The 16,675-nt window shown below is 33.9% G+C and overlaps 1 protein-coding gene across 1 annotated transcript in view; it reads left to right on the top strand.

Annotated features, from left to right (window-relative positions):
* EYS (eyes shut homolog) overlaps window positions 1–16,675 on the top strand; it is a 674,079-nt gene that overhangs the window by 293,694 nt on the left and 363,710 nt on the right. The window contains exon 28 of the mRNA XM_056488606.1: window positions 1,505–1,704. Within this exon, the coding sequence (XP_056344581.1) occupies window positions 1,505–1,704 (200 nt within the window). The remainder of the gene's footprint in view (window positions 1–1,504; window positions 1,705–16,675) is intronic.

Genomic DNA, 16,675 nt, shown 5'->3' with positions numbered 1-16,675 from the left:
GGCGTGATTTCTTTCCTACAAACTGTCTGACATTTCTCTTAATGTAAAATCTTAAAAGAACAATACATTTCACAGAAGAAAATAAAAAGGTTTTACATTGTTCGCCACTTAGTATAACTGTGATAGTGTATTGAGTGAAAGCTGTGAACATTTTTCTGAGCTTTGAATTTATCCTTAGTTTGATGATTTTGGTATTTTCTGGACTTTAACTTTTGAATCATTATTAGTTAAAATTTTTATCCAATAATTTATATAAATTTAATTTATTCTGCTAATGAGAATAAATAAATTTTGAGTTTTTCATGTGGAATAAAAGTAAATCCAAATTAAGAAGACTATACAAGTTAAAGGAATAGAAAAAAAGTCAGAGAGTTGGGGCAGAGAACTAAGATTTTTTTATAAACAGAAAAAGAACACTACTGCCTGCTGACAAAAAACTGTAATTAAATATAGCAAAAGACTACTTCTAGAACATAGACACAGGAATTTTGGCAGTCTGTAGGACTATCTCCATCTTCCTGTGGGATATATAATTCAATTAGCTTATGTAATGCTCACTAATAAATCATCCTATATACAACCAGCTGGAGAGCTTATAGAAAAATAAGTTGTTTTCTCACAATTCCCTATGGATATCTGCATTTATATTCTGCCAAAGCTACTGTACTACCTGCAGGAAATGTGAGTGCCCTTGGATATCCTTAAAGAATTAAACCTTCTAAAGTTACGGGAGTGTGAAAATAAATTTGAAATACTGGATTTAGCTAGACTATTTGGTTTGCAGCTGCAAAATACAACTCCTCTGGGATACAGGTAAAAACTATGTTTCTGTGATCAAGGGTAAACACATTTTGTGCACTTGCTATTGCACTAACTAAACTCTCCTGTAATTCTGGAGAAATATTAACTTGTTGCTAATTTGTGTGGTTTGAAATTGATCATTTTTACATTAGCCTTATCAGAACAAATTATTATTATGTGAACACATAAACATGCCTCTATTTGCAATACTAGGCATTAATTGATAACAAGAAAACAATTTATCAGGAAATACTGATAATAGGCTTGTGTGCATTCATTTATATAAGTAATTCTTTATTCTGTCCAGAATTGCCTTACTAATGTGTTTGTTTTATAGCAGAAGGTCTTAATGTAAAAAAAAAAAAAAATAGAAGAAATAATTGTATCAACTCTGTAAAACATGATTTAAAAATTTAATCATTTAATCATACGTTTGGCTGTAAGACTGCTTATATAAAGCTATATTTGCATCTCTGCAAGATTAATGTGTAGGAGCAAGTATAGTGAGTGTGAGTTGTAATCAAAGGATCTTTATATAAACAAATTTTTTGTCAAATTAGAGACTTCTGTTTATCAGATGATAAAAAAGTTCAATACTTTTTCAAATCTCCAGATTCAGTCTCTTGCACTTGTTGTTGAGATGAATGAGTAACTGATGTGTTTTAAAGATGTGAAATCAATGTATTATTATTTCTCTTCTCAGGAATGTGAATCTGCTCCCTGCATTAATGGAGGTTCTTGTCAAGATGCCATCAACGCATTTGTTTGTGCTTGCCTGAGTGGGTACACTGGCAGGTTTTGTGAAGTTGATGTTGATGTTTGCAGTGAGTCCACACTGAACTCAGTTTTGTGTCACAATGGAGGTGTATGTGTTGATGGACCTGGGAGAACGTTTCATTGCAGGTTAGTATGAATATTCTCATGTAATCACTTTAGTTAATACACATGAATTTGTTAATATTTCAGGACACTACTGATACTGTGTGCACTATGTGAACTCAGATGGCTTTGGTGCTCAATCTTGTCCTCAAAAATATTATCTTAAACCATTCACCACTAAACATCAGACTCTACTATCTGAAAAGTCATTTTCTAGTGAGTTTCAGAGTGATGTGTGGAAACATCTAACATAAAGTGACCCTAAAACATTTAAAATTACTATGTGACTGAAATGTATGTACTCACGTGTTTTGTACTCAAAGGGAAAATGAACTTGCAATCTAATTTAGATGACAGGTAATTTGCATACTATGTGTACACAGACACATATCCAAAACAACATCCTAAGATCCATCATCATCATTCTCCATCTGTTAAAGAATTCTGCTTAATACAGTTAATTTTATGTCTTATATACTTGTAATATGGCTTTAAAATTAGGCTACTTTATTGACTGTTTACATTATTATGTCAAATCTTAATGTCTAAGTCCTTTTCATTTGCTACATTTGTAGAAATATTAAGTACTAAGAATTTATTTTATAAACATTCTTAAGAGAGAAACATAAATATCTTCTCCTATAAAACCATATGTTCAAGAGCCCCCTGAATACTTTACTCCAGTCAATCAATTGCAATATTCAGCTTGGTACATATATGAACTGGCTGAGGGTGCCCTTGAACCCACTATCTCTGTCATTGATGAAGATATTAAATAGTGTTCATCTCAGGACAACTCAAAAAATATTATGGTTTAGCTGGGACCTTTCAATACATGCTGAAGTAATTCACACTCTCTTGATTCTGCAGTGGGCTTCTACCTGCCCAGAGACTTCTGTTGTGACTCAGATGTCTCATAACCTGTTTCAGTCATTATTGTTAGATTGTCAGTTTGAAAATTCAATCCTATGCATTCTTTTGTTTCTTCTTTCCCTGGCCATGTTAATTCTAGATTCCTTTTTTTAAGCTTTAGGTACTACAGCACCGTTTCATCTTTCACAGATGAATCCTCTGAATTAAACGAAATTGCTTATATTTCTTCCCTCTTCTGCTTGGGAGGTTATGTCAAACATTGTAAGGGTATTTACCCTGCACTTGCTTCTGAGCCCAGCATTGACCATCAGGAGGACTTCATGGAACCAGAATCAGGGAATTTGAAAGCAATTATAATTAGAATTTTTAGTGTTGCCAAGATGAAAAATGTTTTCATGAGTGTTGTAAGACTACAGTAAAGTAGGTTGATGTAAGATATGGTTATGATACTGCAAAAAGAAGTGACATACTTGATAAAAATTTCTTCTGATGGGGTCCAGGAAAAGGACTTTTTTCAGCTGATTTCCTCTTCTATATTGAAATGCTTTAGAAAACAGATATAACTGCCTTTCCTGTCATTTGGCAGGTGCTACCATTCCAAGTAATGTGTACAGAAGTAAGAAGCATAAAAAGATCATAAAGTCAGGTTTGTTCCTGTACAGTGAAAGTTACAATGTGAAACCTACTCCTTTTTTACCCTTCCATTCAAGTTTTAAGCAGTCTGAACAATGCTCATGTATAAACTGGAGGAGAGGAGTTATATGGAGTATGGAAAAGTGGAATCGAAAAAATAAAGGAAGTGAGAAATATCTCCTACTCTATCAAAACATCACGAACATTTAAATAAATAATAAGCCTTAATACCTGTTACACACTGTGGAATGGGCAGCAAAATGACATTAATCCAGTACTGCTTAGAGTCTTCTTGTTTTGGAGATATGCCTTGGGATGTTTCAATTTTGTGGCTGGTGGATCAGAAAATAGGAAGTAGTGAAAATGGTCCAGTAATGGCAAGTGTCAGGTTGCCTTAACTGTGAGCACCACTGCCAGCTTCAGCTATGATGTATGTGATATTTTACTCAGTAGTACAATGAACACTTCAACATCTCTTGAATTATGTGTGAATCAATTACATGAACAACCCTACAGGCTTCTTCCCTGAAATGAATATGAAAAATACCCTTTGGGATAGTCCTTGAATTGTGTGTTATCTGAAATATCTTTCTGTCTTCAAACCCTTAGTTTAAAAATAAAACAACTCATTGGAAATGAAAGGGATGCTGGGAGTTGTAATTCACTTTTATCCTGGGCAGATTGCCATTGAATCAGCGCTTCAGGAAATAGATTACCATCTGAAAGGATGCCCACCTACCTTCTTTTATATTTCAGTCTTCTTAATTAAAGGTGCCGGCTGCCACAACAAGAAACACTATATGAATCAGCAAATTAATAATAAAATAACATTGGGCTCAGGGGCCTTTCAGAAGACAATTCAATCCAATATACATATGATTGATATAATGAATATGTAATACGAATTCCAAAGCCTTTTCATTATATGTTCTAAGTATTCTGGGAAGAGAAACTGTTTACATAAAATACTCTGAAATTTCTCATTGTATTTAATCCACAGTTGGCTCATTTCCACTTTTGCATCTTTTGGTCCCAGATCATTCAGTATACTTAGCTTGGAATTTCAAAATGTAATAATAATAATAATAATAATAATACTAATAATAATAATAATAATAATAATAATAATAATTCCTTTCCTACTAATTCTTGCATTGGCCTTTTTCAAGTGTTCATTGCAGGTACTTCCTGCTGATTAAGTTCAGAAGTCATAGTGTCTTGGAAGGGTTATCTGTGTAGTGCTTTTAGCCTGATCAGGTGAAAATAATATCAACGACATTATGTCCTACGACAGGTCTTGCCTTAGATTATGTTCCTGAGTATTATAGCTTCATTGTACTTTTTCAGCTTTTTATATGGAGCTTGCAATTTTGGTTTTTTTAGGGAAAACAGAGGAGACTTTTGATGTCATTCTGTCTTTTTCAATATTTTTTTCATAATTTATTGTTACTGTTGTAAGTTATAGCATAATGTATTTATTGTTATAAGTTGTGTGTCTGAGAGATGTGTAGCAGTACAAGTAAGTTTGACCCTGTCTTTTGATTCACAAAGGAGGACTGGTGCTTTTTAAAACTTTGGATTATGTTTGACTACATAATTTGTTTCAGAGCTGAAGCTTTCTTGGCAGCATCTTGACAAGATTATTTTATACTCAAGACAGGTAAGAAGAAGAATTACTCATCAAAAAGTGCCAAGTTTTTTTTTCCTTCAGCTCATGAGATCTTAGAAAAAAAATCAAAAATGGGAATATGTTATTCTACATTTCCTCCAAATAAAGTGCAATTATTTTTAAACATTCATTATGATATCTACCTATCTATTCTTTTATTCTACTGATAAGGAAGCAGAGTTTAGATTTTAGAGTATCTTGTTTCCTGTACCTATGTGTTCTAATTTTCTTGATCTGTTTGAACAAGGATCAGCAGTCCTCATGATTAGCTAGGACCTCTACAGGGGTCTAGGAAAGGGATTAAAACAATTCAAGCATGTAGAGGGTGTATGAGCAAAAAACTGGAGTCTGGAAGACATATTGTTCTGTGGCTGTAGTATGCAGACAGCATACAAGATAAAAAATGGTAATGTAGGACTGTTTGTCTCAGAGCTCGTATAAGGTAAGCAATGAAACTAGTATGAAACAAAAGTAGTGGGGGGACCCTAGAAGTGCAGTCTTCTAGGGTAACCTAGGCAATGTATCAAAAAAATTACTTTTAAGAATCAAATTTGTTTAGGATTTGATAAGTGTTTTTAAACAGAAATGTAATTTATCAGTACTGTACACTCAGTCTTTTACCCCAAAGGAAATAGAACTATTCTTTGAAGTTGTTCATGTCAACTGTACCTCCAGGCAATATACAAAAAGTTCTCCTGTACTTCAAAAGGCTTAACATGGGGAACATTTACACAGCATTTAGATGGTGAAAGACAGGTTGCAAGGTCTGACCAAAGTTGCAGAGTACACATTAGACAGAGCTATGCATCTACATTCCTCAGTGCACTGAAATAAATGGAAGAAGCAAGTAATTTTTTTTATCTGGAAGAAGAAACTTCACTGGACCATTAGAATCTCTTAAAACTGGCCAGTCATAAAACAATAGGTTCTCACATTTGTATGAGCTGTGAATATGTATACAGTACACTCTGTTTTATCTATGAGAACAAATGCCACTCCATTTATATGTAGATAACAAGATGGATTCAGCTGATTTCATAAATGACTTACTAGTCCTTTACACTTAGTGAAGCATGAATATTTTAGTGTTTGCATTGTGTGTATGTATTAGGTTGCATGAAAACAAAAGAAAATGTGCACAGATTCAAGCCACCAACCATATAACCTTGCAAGATATTTCCAGCATTGGCCATAAGGGGATTGCCAGGAAAAGGTATGAAATGTGCACGTTCTTTGTCCTCCAGTACTCTCCCATGTTCTCTCAAATGGGGGTTTTCCTGAGCCTGTTTTGATTTGTTCAGTAGAAGTGAGTGAGTCTCTACTCATGCCATCTTCTCTTGAACATATATAAACTTTTCCTCTGAGGAGGGGGCTTTGACTAGGCAATCTCTATAGATCCCTGACCAGATCAGCTGTTCTGTGCCATTACACTACAGCAAACAGACCCACAGGTCTCATCTGTTGCATGGAAAAATATCTCCCTTTTTAAAACTTTAACCACTGCTGCTGCCAGCTTTTCCTATGTCTATTGTAGAAAAAGAGGATGAAAAGATGATTCCAAGTCAAGCTTTCCTTGTTTTTGTGGGCCACGGCCACATTGTGTTATTCCCCTTCCTTTCCAGGGTAACGGTTTCTTGTTTTCCCAGTCCTTCCTCCTTCAAAAGTCATCACAAACTTTTGGTCATCCTTGTTGCCCATATTTAGGGCTTCTTAATTACTATTTTTTCCTTTACTAACAAAACAGGACAATTACCGCAGTAACCAGGCTGTGGGCCACTCTGTGATTTACAAAATGATGTGTTTTCTTTCTCCTTCTCTATTTGTCTAACAACAAGAAGTTGATGCTGTCAGAAAAGGGAATACAGGTGTTTCAGTATTACCCTTAAGTTAGCTGATCACTAAAATGTAGTTTCCATGGAGAATAGTTAGATAAAATTAACATGCTACACGTATCTATACTACTGTATGTATGATCATTTTATATATATGTGTGCATGTATATGTATATAGTGCATAGAAATATGTGTATATTTGATTTTTCACTACATCACACTTTTTTATTTAATCAAAATCTCATTCTTATTGTCAGATCAATAAGAATAGGAAATTATGTAAATGAAAATTTCTAGTAATTTATTCATTTTATAATGACAAATGCTGGTGTCTTCATGTGAAAAGTACTAATTTTAACACTATCAAATGAAATAGTAGAATAAAAATGTCCTTTATTTTTCTTACTTACATGGCAAGCACATAAGGGGAAAAGGAAAAGGTCCATCATAATCTTTATTTGATAGCTCCTAATATAACCAATAATTTAATAAACAGCTTTTACTAACTATTAACATACCCATATACTTTGAGCTATAAACAGAACTGTATTTGAAAGATTAATGTTTATTAAAAAAAAAAAAAAAAAAGAGTAGTTCTCTAAGTAAATTATTTTTTTGAATTATTTTAGAAATATTTTTGGGAAGAATAATGAATTGATATGTTGCTCCTTTTGTATGATGTTTCATGAAGGGTAAATGAATTTACCATAGTCATAAGGAGGTAACAGATCAGTTTTAAATGGCTTTTGCCTGGATTAGCAAATTAACCAGAAAGTCAAGATCAGAGGATTTGGACTAAGTATGTAAACCTAACAAATAATGTATCTAAAGATGTTAAATAGGCTGATGGAATACCTGTCTCCTAGAGCTTCTGGGCAAAGGTAAAGAAAATTATCATTCTGTCACTCAAGATTATATGTTTTGATGTTCAAACATATCAAACAATTTTAAATACCACTGTGATATTTAACTAATTAAATAAGAAAAGGGAAATATAAAAGATTGAAAATGCCTAGAAGCTGTAAAAATGGAGCATGAAGAAAGGCAAGGCATTAAGAATCATATCCCAAACATGACTATGTATTTCTTTTAATAAATGCATGTTCTATCTTTTTTCGGCCTTTACTGGTGATATTTACAATGCAGCACTTCATCTAGTTAAAATTACCCACTCTCCTTATCATTTTACTGTTCTAAAATTCAATAGTAAAGTGCAATCTGCTAGAGAATTAACATTGTCTACAAAAATGCAGACAGCAGTGTCTGGAAATGAGGCACTAAAATCTAGTAGGAATAAAAACACACCCAAAAGCAAAACACAAATCTCATACAAATCACCCATCTGCCCTGTTCCAGAATAAAAACATTTTAAATCTTACATCTGAATAGCTATTGCCAATTGTTATATTCTGTTTTTTAAACAAACCTTTTAAAAATTCATTGCCTGAAAAGACACAGGATTCCTCTACCCAATATATATATTGGTTTGGGATTTTGGTTTTGTTTTTAGAGCTAAGTTGTTTTTTTTATGATACAGAAGCCAAATAAAAATAGCTAGTGGGAATCACATTCACATTCTCATTATACAAGATGCAGGGACTGAACAGGTGAGAATGTACCTGTAACAGAACATTTTGATTTTTTCTAGTCATACACAGAGAATATTTAACTCAAACTTACCCAAAACATGAATGCCTAAGCAATATCCAAGACCTAGAAAAACATTTCAAATTTTACAGTGCTGAAGAAATAATATGCTGCTTATTTTTTCAGCATACCTTGTGAAATACTAAAGCATGTTATACGAGTGGTTCAAAGACATGTCCCTATTGATTTTTTGCTGTTAATCTTCAAAACTTTGTGATACTTGTGGCATTCCTTTTTTTTCTTTCTTAAGTAAATCATCTAGGCACATGTACAAAAATGACAAATATACTGCTGTGAGTGAACTAACTGAGCATTTTATAGTGATTGTTTACAAATGTAGCAACAAACCTATCAGAATTTACATCACTTAAAAAAAAAAAAGATTACTGTACTTGGTTATCTTAAATTAATGAATCATATAATTCAACAGCTATGTTTAATCTGTTATTGTTTAAAATTCCTTATTTACTGCTTTGAAGAGTTCAAACCTACTGGCATTTTGCAAACATAAGAAATTTACTAACTTGTATTTTGAGTGGCAGCCCTCAATTGAAAACAAAAAGGGCTGCACTTCATATGAAATCAGCTAACCCAGACTACAAAACAACAGTTTACTAGAATCCTTGAGGGTATTTTTAATAATTAAATGGATATGTTCGCTTTTTGCAATAAAAATTAAAATATAAATACAAATTAAAATAGCTTTACAATAAAAATAGGTAGAAGAAATATAAAAAAAAACAATGAAAAATATTAGTCCTATTTTAAGACCAAGTTAAAAGTATTATCATTTCAACTTGTCTGTATAAAGAAAGGCTTTTTCTAAACTGCATTCGCTTGTCTATTGACCTTGGTAGCACAAAGAATTTGAAAGCAAATCAATTTCAGGTCATTGCTTAAAACAACAGAATTTCCACAGGTTGTATTTGATGGATTGATTGATTGATTGATTGATTGACTGATTGACTGATTGATTGATTGATTGATTGAATTTTATTTCAAAGGGCATTTACTGAAAAAGCTACAGGGTGGCTTATGGTTAATTAATTTTACTATAGCCTGCATTTAAAAAGGTGAGAAAATGAAATATGTCTGAAAAAATTAGAGCAATTTTAATTTTTTGTTTTTTAAATAGCAAGGTCACATTGTCTTTCAGATATATAGATTGATGCTTTGTAGAGGGCAAGGGCATAGAAAAGGGAAAAAGAAAGGGAAAAAAGAGGGTATTATCCAGGTAAATCAGTAATTTTTAAGGCCCATAATAATAATAAAAATGTTTCTTCCATCTAAGTTCAGCATTGAAAATGGACATTTCAGAATTAGTCTCCAGGGGAGCCATCTTTTTTTTTTTTACAAGCACATGTCTATGCTAGTATGCATGAATACAATTAGTTGCTATGTTATGATTTTACTCTCTTTATAAATAAGTATAAATAAGTCCATCTGACTGAGTAGTAATACTGGAAGGATACTTTTTATCCTAAAACCATTTAGTAATTACAAATTCTACTTATATTTACTCAAATTTAAATATATATATATATATAAGGCATTGTGTTCTATGCCTGAATGTGACACACAACATAATTCTATTAGAATTTTTCTGAGGTGTCATAAACTGTGTATTAATGTAACTGGAATTAAATATGCTTTCTTTATATAGGTTTACCTAAAATTTTTGCTTTTTTTTGAAGATTTCATGCTGAAAATCTCATTTTCAGTTCTGTAGAACACAACTAAAGATCAGTTTTCGCCCAGTTTCTATTTATCTGCACTGGCAAATTAGGTGCTTTTTCTGGGAGCTCAGCCCAGAGAAATAACCATTTCCCTTCAGAAGATAATGTAGTACATGGTACCAGGTAGTACCAGATTTTTTTTCTTCCTCTATGTACACCTGAATTACTTCATGCTGAAGTAACCATAACTTAGGAAGTACTAATGCTAGAAACAAGATTAATAACTCTTGTACAATAATCTTCCTCAGGGTTTGAGCATGAAGTAAAAGTTTATTTTCATTGTTGATATAATTTTCAATATCTTTCTGTCTAGTATTTAAACATAGTTCTTTATATACTCATAATTGTGTCTGAGAATTGGGGGAGAGAAAATGGATCATAGGAATTGCTATTTAGTATCAGATCTCAGCCTCATTTTGTTCTCTATCTGATCTTGTACTGGTTTTGTAGGAATGCCTAAGGAATTCAGCAGAAAAATATTTTTCTCCCCAGCTCTTCATCTACCACTATATATTGGTCTCATTTTAACTGGTTAGAGGCAGTGATTACCCTGAAGCATAAGTTCAAGATCCTTCATAAAGGTTATTTTAAAACATTTTTAAATATGGCCATTTCTCTATCCACTAAATTTCAAAATCTTTCCAAGATTTCCTTCACAAATCTACCATTAAAAATTGTTCATCTGTTCATCTCTAATAGTTTGTGCACATCATGTATATTGTTTTATATGTCTCCTTATTTTGATTTCTTCCAGAACTCGGTTTATCCAAAACGTGTATAAGTCATTCTGGGTAGGTGTCCCTGAAACACTGTTTTCTGCATGACTGCAGGTGCTCTGTCTCCTTCTCAGTAAGCATTACAGAATATGTTCTTCAGATTCTAGGTACTTTGGTTCCTACTGAGTATTCCTATTATTTTTCTCATTTTCTTATCAACAGTCTTCTTGTGATGGCCTTACAGGAAGAAATATAATTGCTATTTTCTCTTAAATAATAAATAAAGAGAACAGAAAGACTTCAGGAAACAGACTCAGACATCTTTGCTTTCCAAGTAAATGTAGAGGATCAATGATAGGTAGTTGCAAATCTGTGAAAATAAGTAGCAGAAAACATAACTCTTCACTGCCAGTGGTCTATTGGAATGAAAATATTTATTTTTTTTATTCTGAATATTAAACTGATTTGGAAAATGTAATAAAAACTAAAAATAATAATGTGTAAATGGCCAAAAAAGAATGAAGAGGCTGCGGTCATCAGCAATTCTTTGACTATGATTATTTTCTTCATCAGCAAACAGGTGCTTCCTATTTTCATTCCTTCCATCTATTTAGTGATGTTTGATCCAAGGTTTAGAAAAGGTTAAAGGAGCAACTGTAAGGTGCAAGCCAATTTTCTATCCCACTCTTACTTTCACGCTGGTAAAAACTTTTGTTCTGTATAATGTTTTGTAAATCTCTCAACGGTTTTAAATATCTTCAGCTAGCTAGATTAAGAAATTAAGATGGCACTCTATGCATTACATTGGCAACGTGAGCACTGAAGTTAACTTAGAATGGTAAACTTTTAAAAATCAGTATGCTACAAACCTTGTGCAATGCCTTGTATGATTGTAATATTGTTGTATCATTGTAATACATTCTCTAGAGAGGTTTCAGGGACTGGGAAAAAATAAGAAGCACCTGTTTTTCACTCTAGGTCTTGCGAGGTTTGGCAAACAAAAACAGTTTGAAATGAGAAATTGAATTTATAGTTTACTGGTAAGTAATCCCAGCAATCTACAGACTTGTTCCCTGAAATTCTCTCCAAAGGGAAGGCTACCAGATATGGTACATTAAGCACTGTTGGGGATTTTTCTGGTACAATCTGGTTGAATGACAAAAAAGAAATTAGATAGTGGGGAAAATCAGGCAGTGGAAGAAATTCTATGAATGCCAATATTGATATAATATATAATATAAATATTATTTTCACTTGTTTTGAAGAAATGCAAACTTTCCTTTATTCATAATTTTAATGAAATTAATAGACCCTCTCATACTGTGCATGTGCTGAAAGATGTGCCAGGAGTGAAGACCACATTGGATCAACAGAGAGCTGTATTTGGAACTCAGGAAAAAAAAAGGAGAGTTTTGTGGCCTTTAGAAGTAGGAGCAGACAACTCTGGAAGACTTATAAAGATATGTACCTGGTCTAACTGAAAGTGTCCCTGTCCATAGCAGGGAGGCTGCAACTAAATGATCTCCAAGGTCCCCTTCCAACCCAAACCATTCTATGATTTTCTATGTTGTGAGGTTATGCAGGTAGAAAATTGGAACCAGCAAAGCTCGAGTAAAACCTAATCTTCCTACTGGCATTAAAAAAACCAAAACAAACAAACAAAAAAAAAATCTATAAATACATTAGCAACAAAAGGAGGGATAAGGAGAATCTTATTGGCTTGATGACCTCTTTGCCTCAGTTTTTAACAGGAGAATCAATTGCCTGGTGAGAAAGGACCTGGAGATGCTGGTTGATGGCCAGCTGAACATAAGTCAGCAGTGTGCCCAAGTGGCCCAGAAGGCCAATGGCATCCTGACTTGTATCAGAAGCAGAATGGCCAGCAGGATTTGGGAAAGAGTCATTGCCGTGTACTCAGCTCTGGTGAGGTTGCACCTGGAATTCTGTGCTCAGTTTTAGGCCCCTGATGACAAAAAAGACAGTGAAGTGCTGGAGCGTGTCCAAAGAAGCTGGGAAAAGGGTCTAGACAGTAAGTTCGGTGAGGAGCGGCTGAGGAGCTCATAATTACTTGTTAAATGCCCCTGATTAACTTTCTGTTCTTTATATGTTTGGAATTGGGTTCAAGAAACCTTGCCCATGACCTTTCCAGGGACAGAGATAAAGATAATTGGTTCCATTCTACTTTTTCTTTTAAAGGTAAACATAATATTAATCTTCTTCCAGCTAATAAATCATCCAAGATCACTGACACCTTTAATTTCTATGTTGTTATAAGTACAAAAATGGTCATTATATTTTCCTCACAAATTACTTTTCTTTTTCTTAATTTACTGTGGGTGGCTGAGCACTCATATAAGCACAACAGAGATTGCTGATTCCTTCATTTACACTGAAACAGGAAACTTCAGTTACACGCTTTTTAAGAATTGATAATCTTTGTAACACACGGTAATATTAACACTTAACACACCAGCATATCAATTATTCTCTCATAGCAGCTGCACAGTTCATCTACCTTTGTCCTGTTAGTTAGTGAACAGCAAATGAAGGCAGTCCAGATGACCATGTTAGCGTGCCTCTTAAGAGGAAAAAGTGGTTTTTGTGAGTTATTTTCTTTGTATTGATGAACAATACTTCCTATAAGATATCATAAAGAATCCATTGTGCTATTCTGAAGTCTGGCAGCCACTGCTTGTTTTGCTAGGTTTGGGGTGGTTTTGTTTTGGTTTCTGATTTTGTTTTTGCTGTTTATTTTTGCTGATTTTGTTTGCTTGTTTGTTTGATTTTTCTCTGACATTTATTTCATGAAATGTGAAATAGATGTGTTTGGAAAGAGGCTGCTCCAAAGCATGTCTTCCAGAAATATTTGTTTAGTCTTACTGTCTCCTTCTTTTCCATCTTCTGAGTCTGCTCTAGTTTGCCTCCAACAGCTAGAGTGCTTAACATTGCAGAGGTTGTAGAACCTAGAAATGGTTAATTTCCCACACTGTAAGGCCCAGCTGGATCATCTCTAAATATTTGAATAGATGCTTTACTTGGATAGAGTGGTAAAATCAGTAACATGAAATTTGTCTTGTAGTTCAGTCCCAAGCATAGATATTCCTACAGTGCACTTCCATCAGTAGAAGAGATCAAATAATAGCATCGTACCACCTCAGTTGTTTATCACTGTTGTAATGGTTATACAATCAAATTGGAACAAATGGAGTGGTCTGTGTAATCTTTTAGTGGCCTACAATTTGCATTGTCTTCCCTGAATTTATTCTTTAGAAAAGTGTGAATAGAGTACAATATGCTGAACATAAGTAGCTAAATTATCATTTGCTGCTGCTAAGTCTCTTTTTTCTCTTTGGTTGAACAGTACAGAAACAAGACCTAAATGTAAAAATCAATGCTTCCTAATTTTAAGAGCTTTTTGGATACTAATTTTAGTACTGACTGATACCAGAACAATAGACACCTTTGGGGATAGGAGTTAAATAACTTCCCAGACTGAGTTCTCAGTAATGAAGCTCCTGTTGAATCCTGTTAAATCTGTTGAGTTCTATGCTGACAGTTCATTTGATTTTGCTTCAAATCTGTGGATACCTTTCAAGAAGCAATTATGGAATTTGCAGTGATTATACTGTTTCTCCCTTTGTTTTGAGAGAAATGCTGAGTGTTTCTACCTGAAAAAAATTCAGTTAATGACATAGGCAGACTTTGCAATTGCCTCGTTGTGGCAAGTGTGCAAACTTAGAATCTGAAGTAAAAAGAAGACAAGGCCAGAACAGTAATAAGTGTATGAAAGGATGCTATCAGTGTGAGTCCTTTCAGAGAGCTGAAGCAGCATGTATGGCACATATTGCTGAGATTATTCAGAAATTGAGAGTAAAGATGAATGCATGGCCTGCTTTCAAATGAGAATGAATGCAGCTCCTGGTAGCTCAGCATGATGTTTTCTTTAGACTCAGAGCCAGCTGCTTGAAAACAATAAAGAAAATCCTCTCCAAGCTGAATCCATCCTTCAAATAGGAGATCAACAATAGCTGGCAGTGAGTGGAGGAATTCTGCATTTGCTTTTGCTATATTATTTCAGACATCTCCTTTTCTCATGATTCCTACAGTGAAATCCCATGATGAAAGCTGATACCAACAAGACTACATATATATTTATACACACACACATATATGCATATTTTTGTTCATGACTTTGTTGCAAAATAAGTGTTTATCTGGAGAAATAAGTGAATAATACACATTTCCAGTGCTAAGTACTGCATAAGCAGAGTTTAAGATATATGTTTTAAAATATTATATTAAATTTTGTCACTGGAAGAAAAAATAGCACGTCTTTACATGGAAAAAATAAATTTTGTTTGTGAAGGAAATGGTGACTAATGACTTCTGCATATTGCTGTGAATATGTGGGCAGAAGACTTGATACAGGAGAATCTTCATGCTGTTCAGAAAATATGTATATTCTTCAGTTCAGAGTTCCTGAATTTTATTTTTCAAAATGTAGGCATTGAAAATGTTGTATTAAAATATAACAGCATAAACTGAAGGTAGTGCAGTTGTTAATGGTTCTTCAATGTCACTATTTACTTTCACTATTAATTTTATGTCTAATAACTTTGAAATAGTGTGACATGGTGATTATTCCCTCTATTCTGCTCTTATGAGACCCCAGATGGAGTGCTGCTTCCAGCTCTGGGGCCCCCAGCACAGGAGGGACATCAACCTATTGGACTGAGCCCAGAGGAACCCACCAAGTAGATCAGAGGGATGAAGCACCCTTCCTATCAGGAAAGGCTTCGAGAGCTGGGATTGCTTGTCCTGCAAATGAGATGGCTTTGAGGTGACCTAATTGTTGCCTTCCAGTACCTGAAAGGAACCTACAATAAAGCTGAGGAGGGGCTTTTTACAAGAGCATGTAATGACAGAACAAGGAGGAATGGATTTAAACTGAAAAGAGCGTAGCTTTAAATTAGATACTAGGAAAAAAATCTTTACTGTGAGAGTAATGAGGCACTGAAACAGATTGCCTGGAGATCTTGTGGATGACTCACCCTCAGAAATGTTTAAGGCCATGTAGGATGGAGCTCTGAGCTATCTGGTCTAATGAAAGGTGTCCCTGCCTATGACAAGGGATTGCAAATCTTTGAGGTCCCTTCCAGCCCAGGCCATTCTCTGATTCTCTGTTACATGTGGTATGAAAGAGAATGTTAAATGTTAAGCATTTTATACTTACCATTACCGTTATCATCTGACATTACCACTATGTACATGACACACATTCAATATTTCATTTTTTAAATAATATTAAAGTTTGTAAATTACTGTTATAATTTTCATTCATCTTTGTTTCCAGTTTGAATTGATGTTTCCCCCAAGAAAAGTAGATCCTTGTGTTTCTTTCAGAAGTTATTATTAGTTTGACTTTGTATCCTTCATACAATATAATGAATATTCAAAGCAAAAAAAAGCATCAATCAAGAGGACAAAGCCTCTTCAATAGCCTTCTTGAAGTCTTACAAGCACTGATTAATCATATTATTGTAAAAGGTATCAAAGACTGAATTTCAGCCAAGATAAGCATTATTGAATATTGGATACTTCTCTGAAAGCAGTTAATATCTCCATGATTAGATCTATTCTGTACTCAACAGTTTTCTCATGCATTACTTTATCATTTACTATTTATACACTTTATTAACTTCTTTACTCACTGAATTTTCTAGAGGCAGCTCTTTGAAGTTATTAAGCATAGGCCACACTCTGAACCTTGCACTTGCTCAGAAACAACATAAACTGAAAGTGAAAGCACAGCAATTAATAAAAATCTGGGAAATACAATATAGCAGTCTGTTTAAAATGTAGCAGCATCACTCTGTTGAGACTTACGTG

The sequence above is a fragment of the Oenanthe melanoleuca genome, chromosome 3 (genome assembly GCF_029582105.1).
Source record: "Oenanthe melanoleuca isolate GR-GAL-2019-014 chromosome 3, OMel1.0, whole genome shotgun sequence".
Lineage (NCBI taxonomy): Eukaryota > Metazoa > Chordata > Aves > Passeriformes > Muscicapidae > Oenanthe > Oenanthe melanoleuca.
This window is presented reverse-complemented; position numbering and strand designations above follow the sequence as displayed.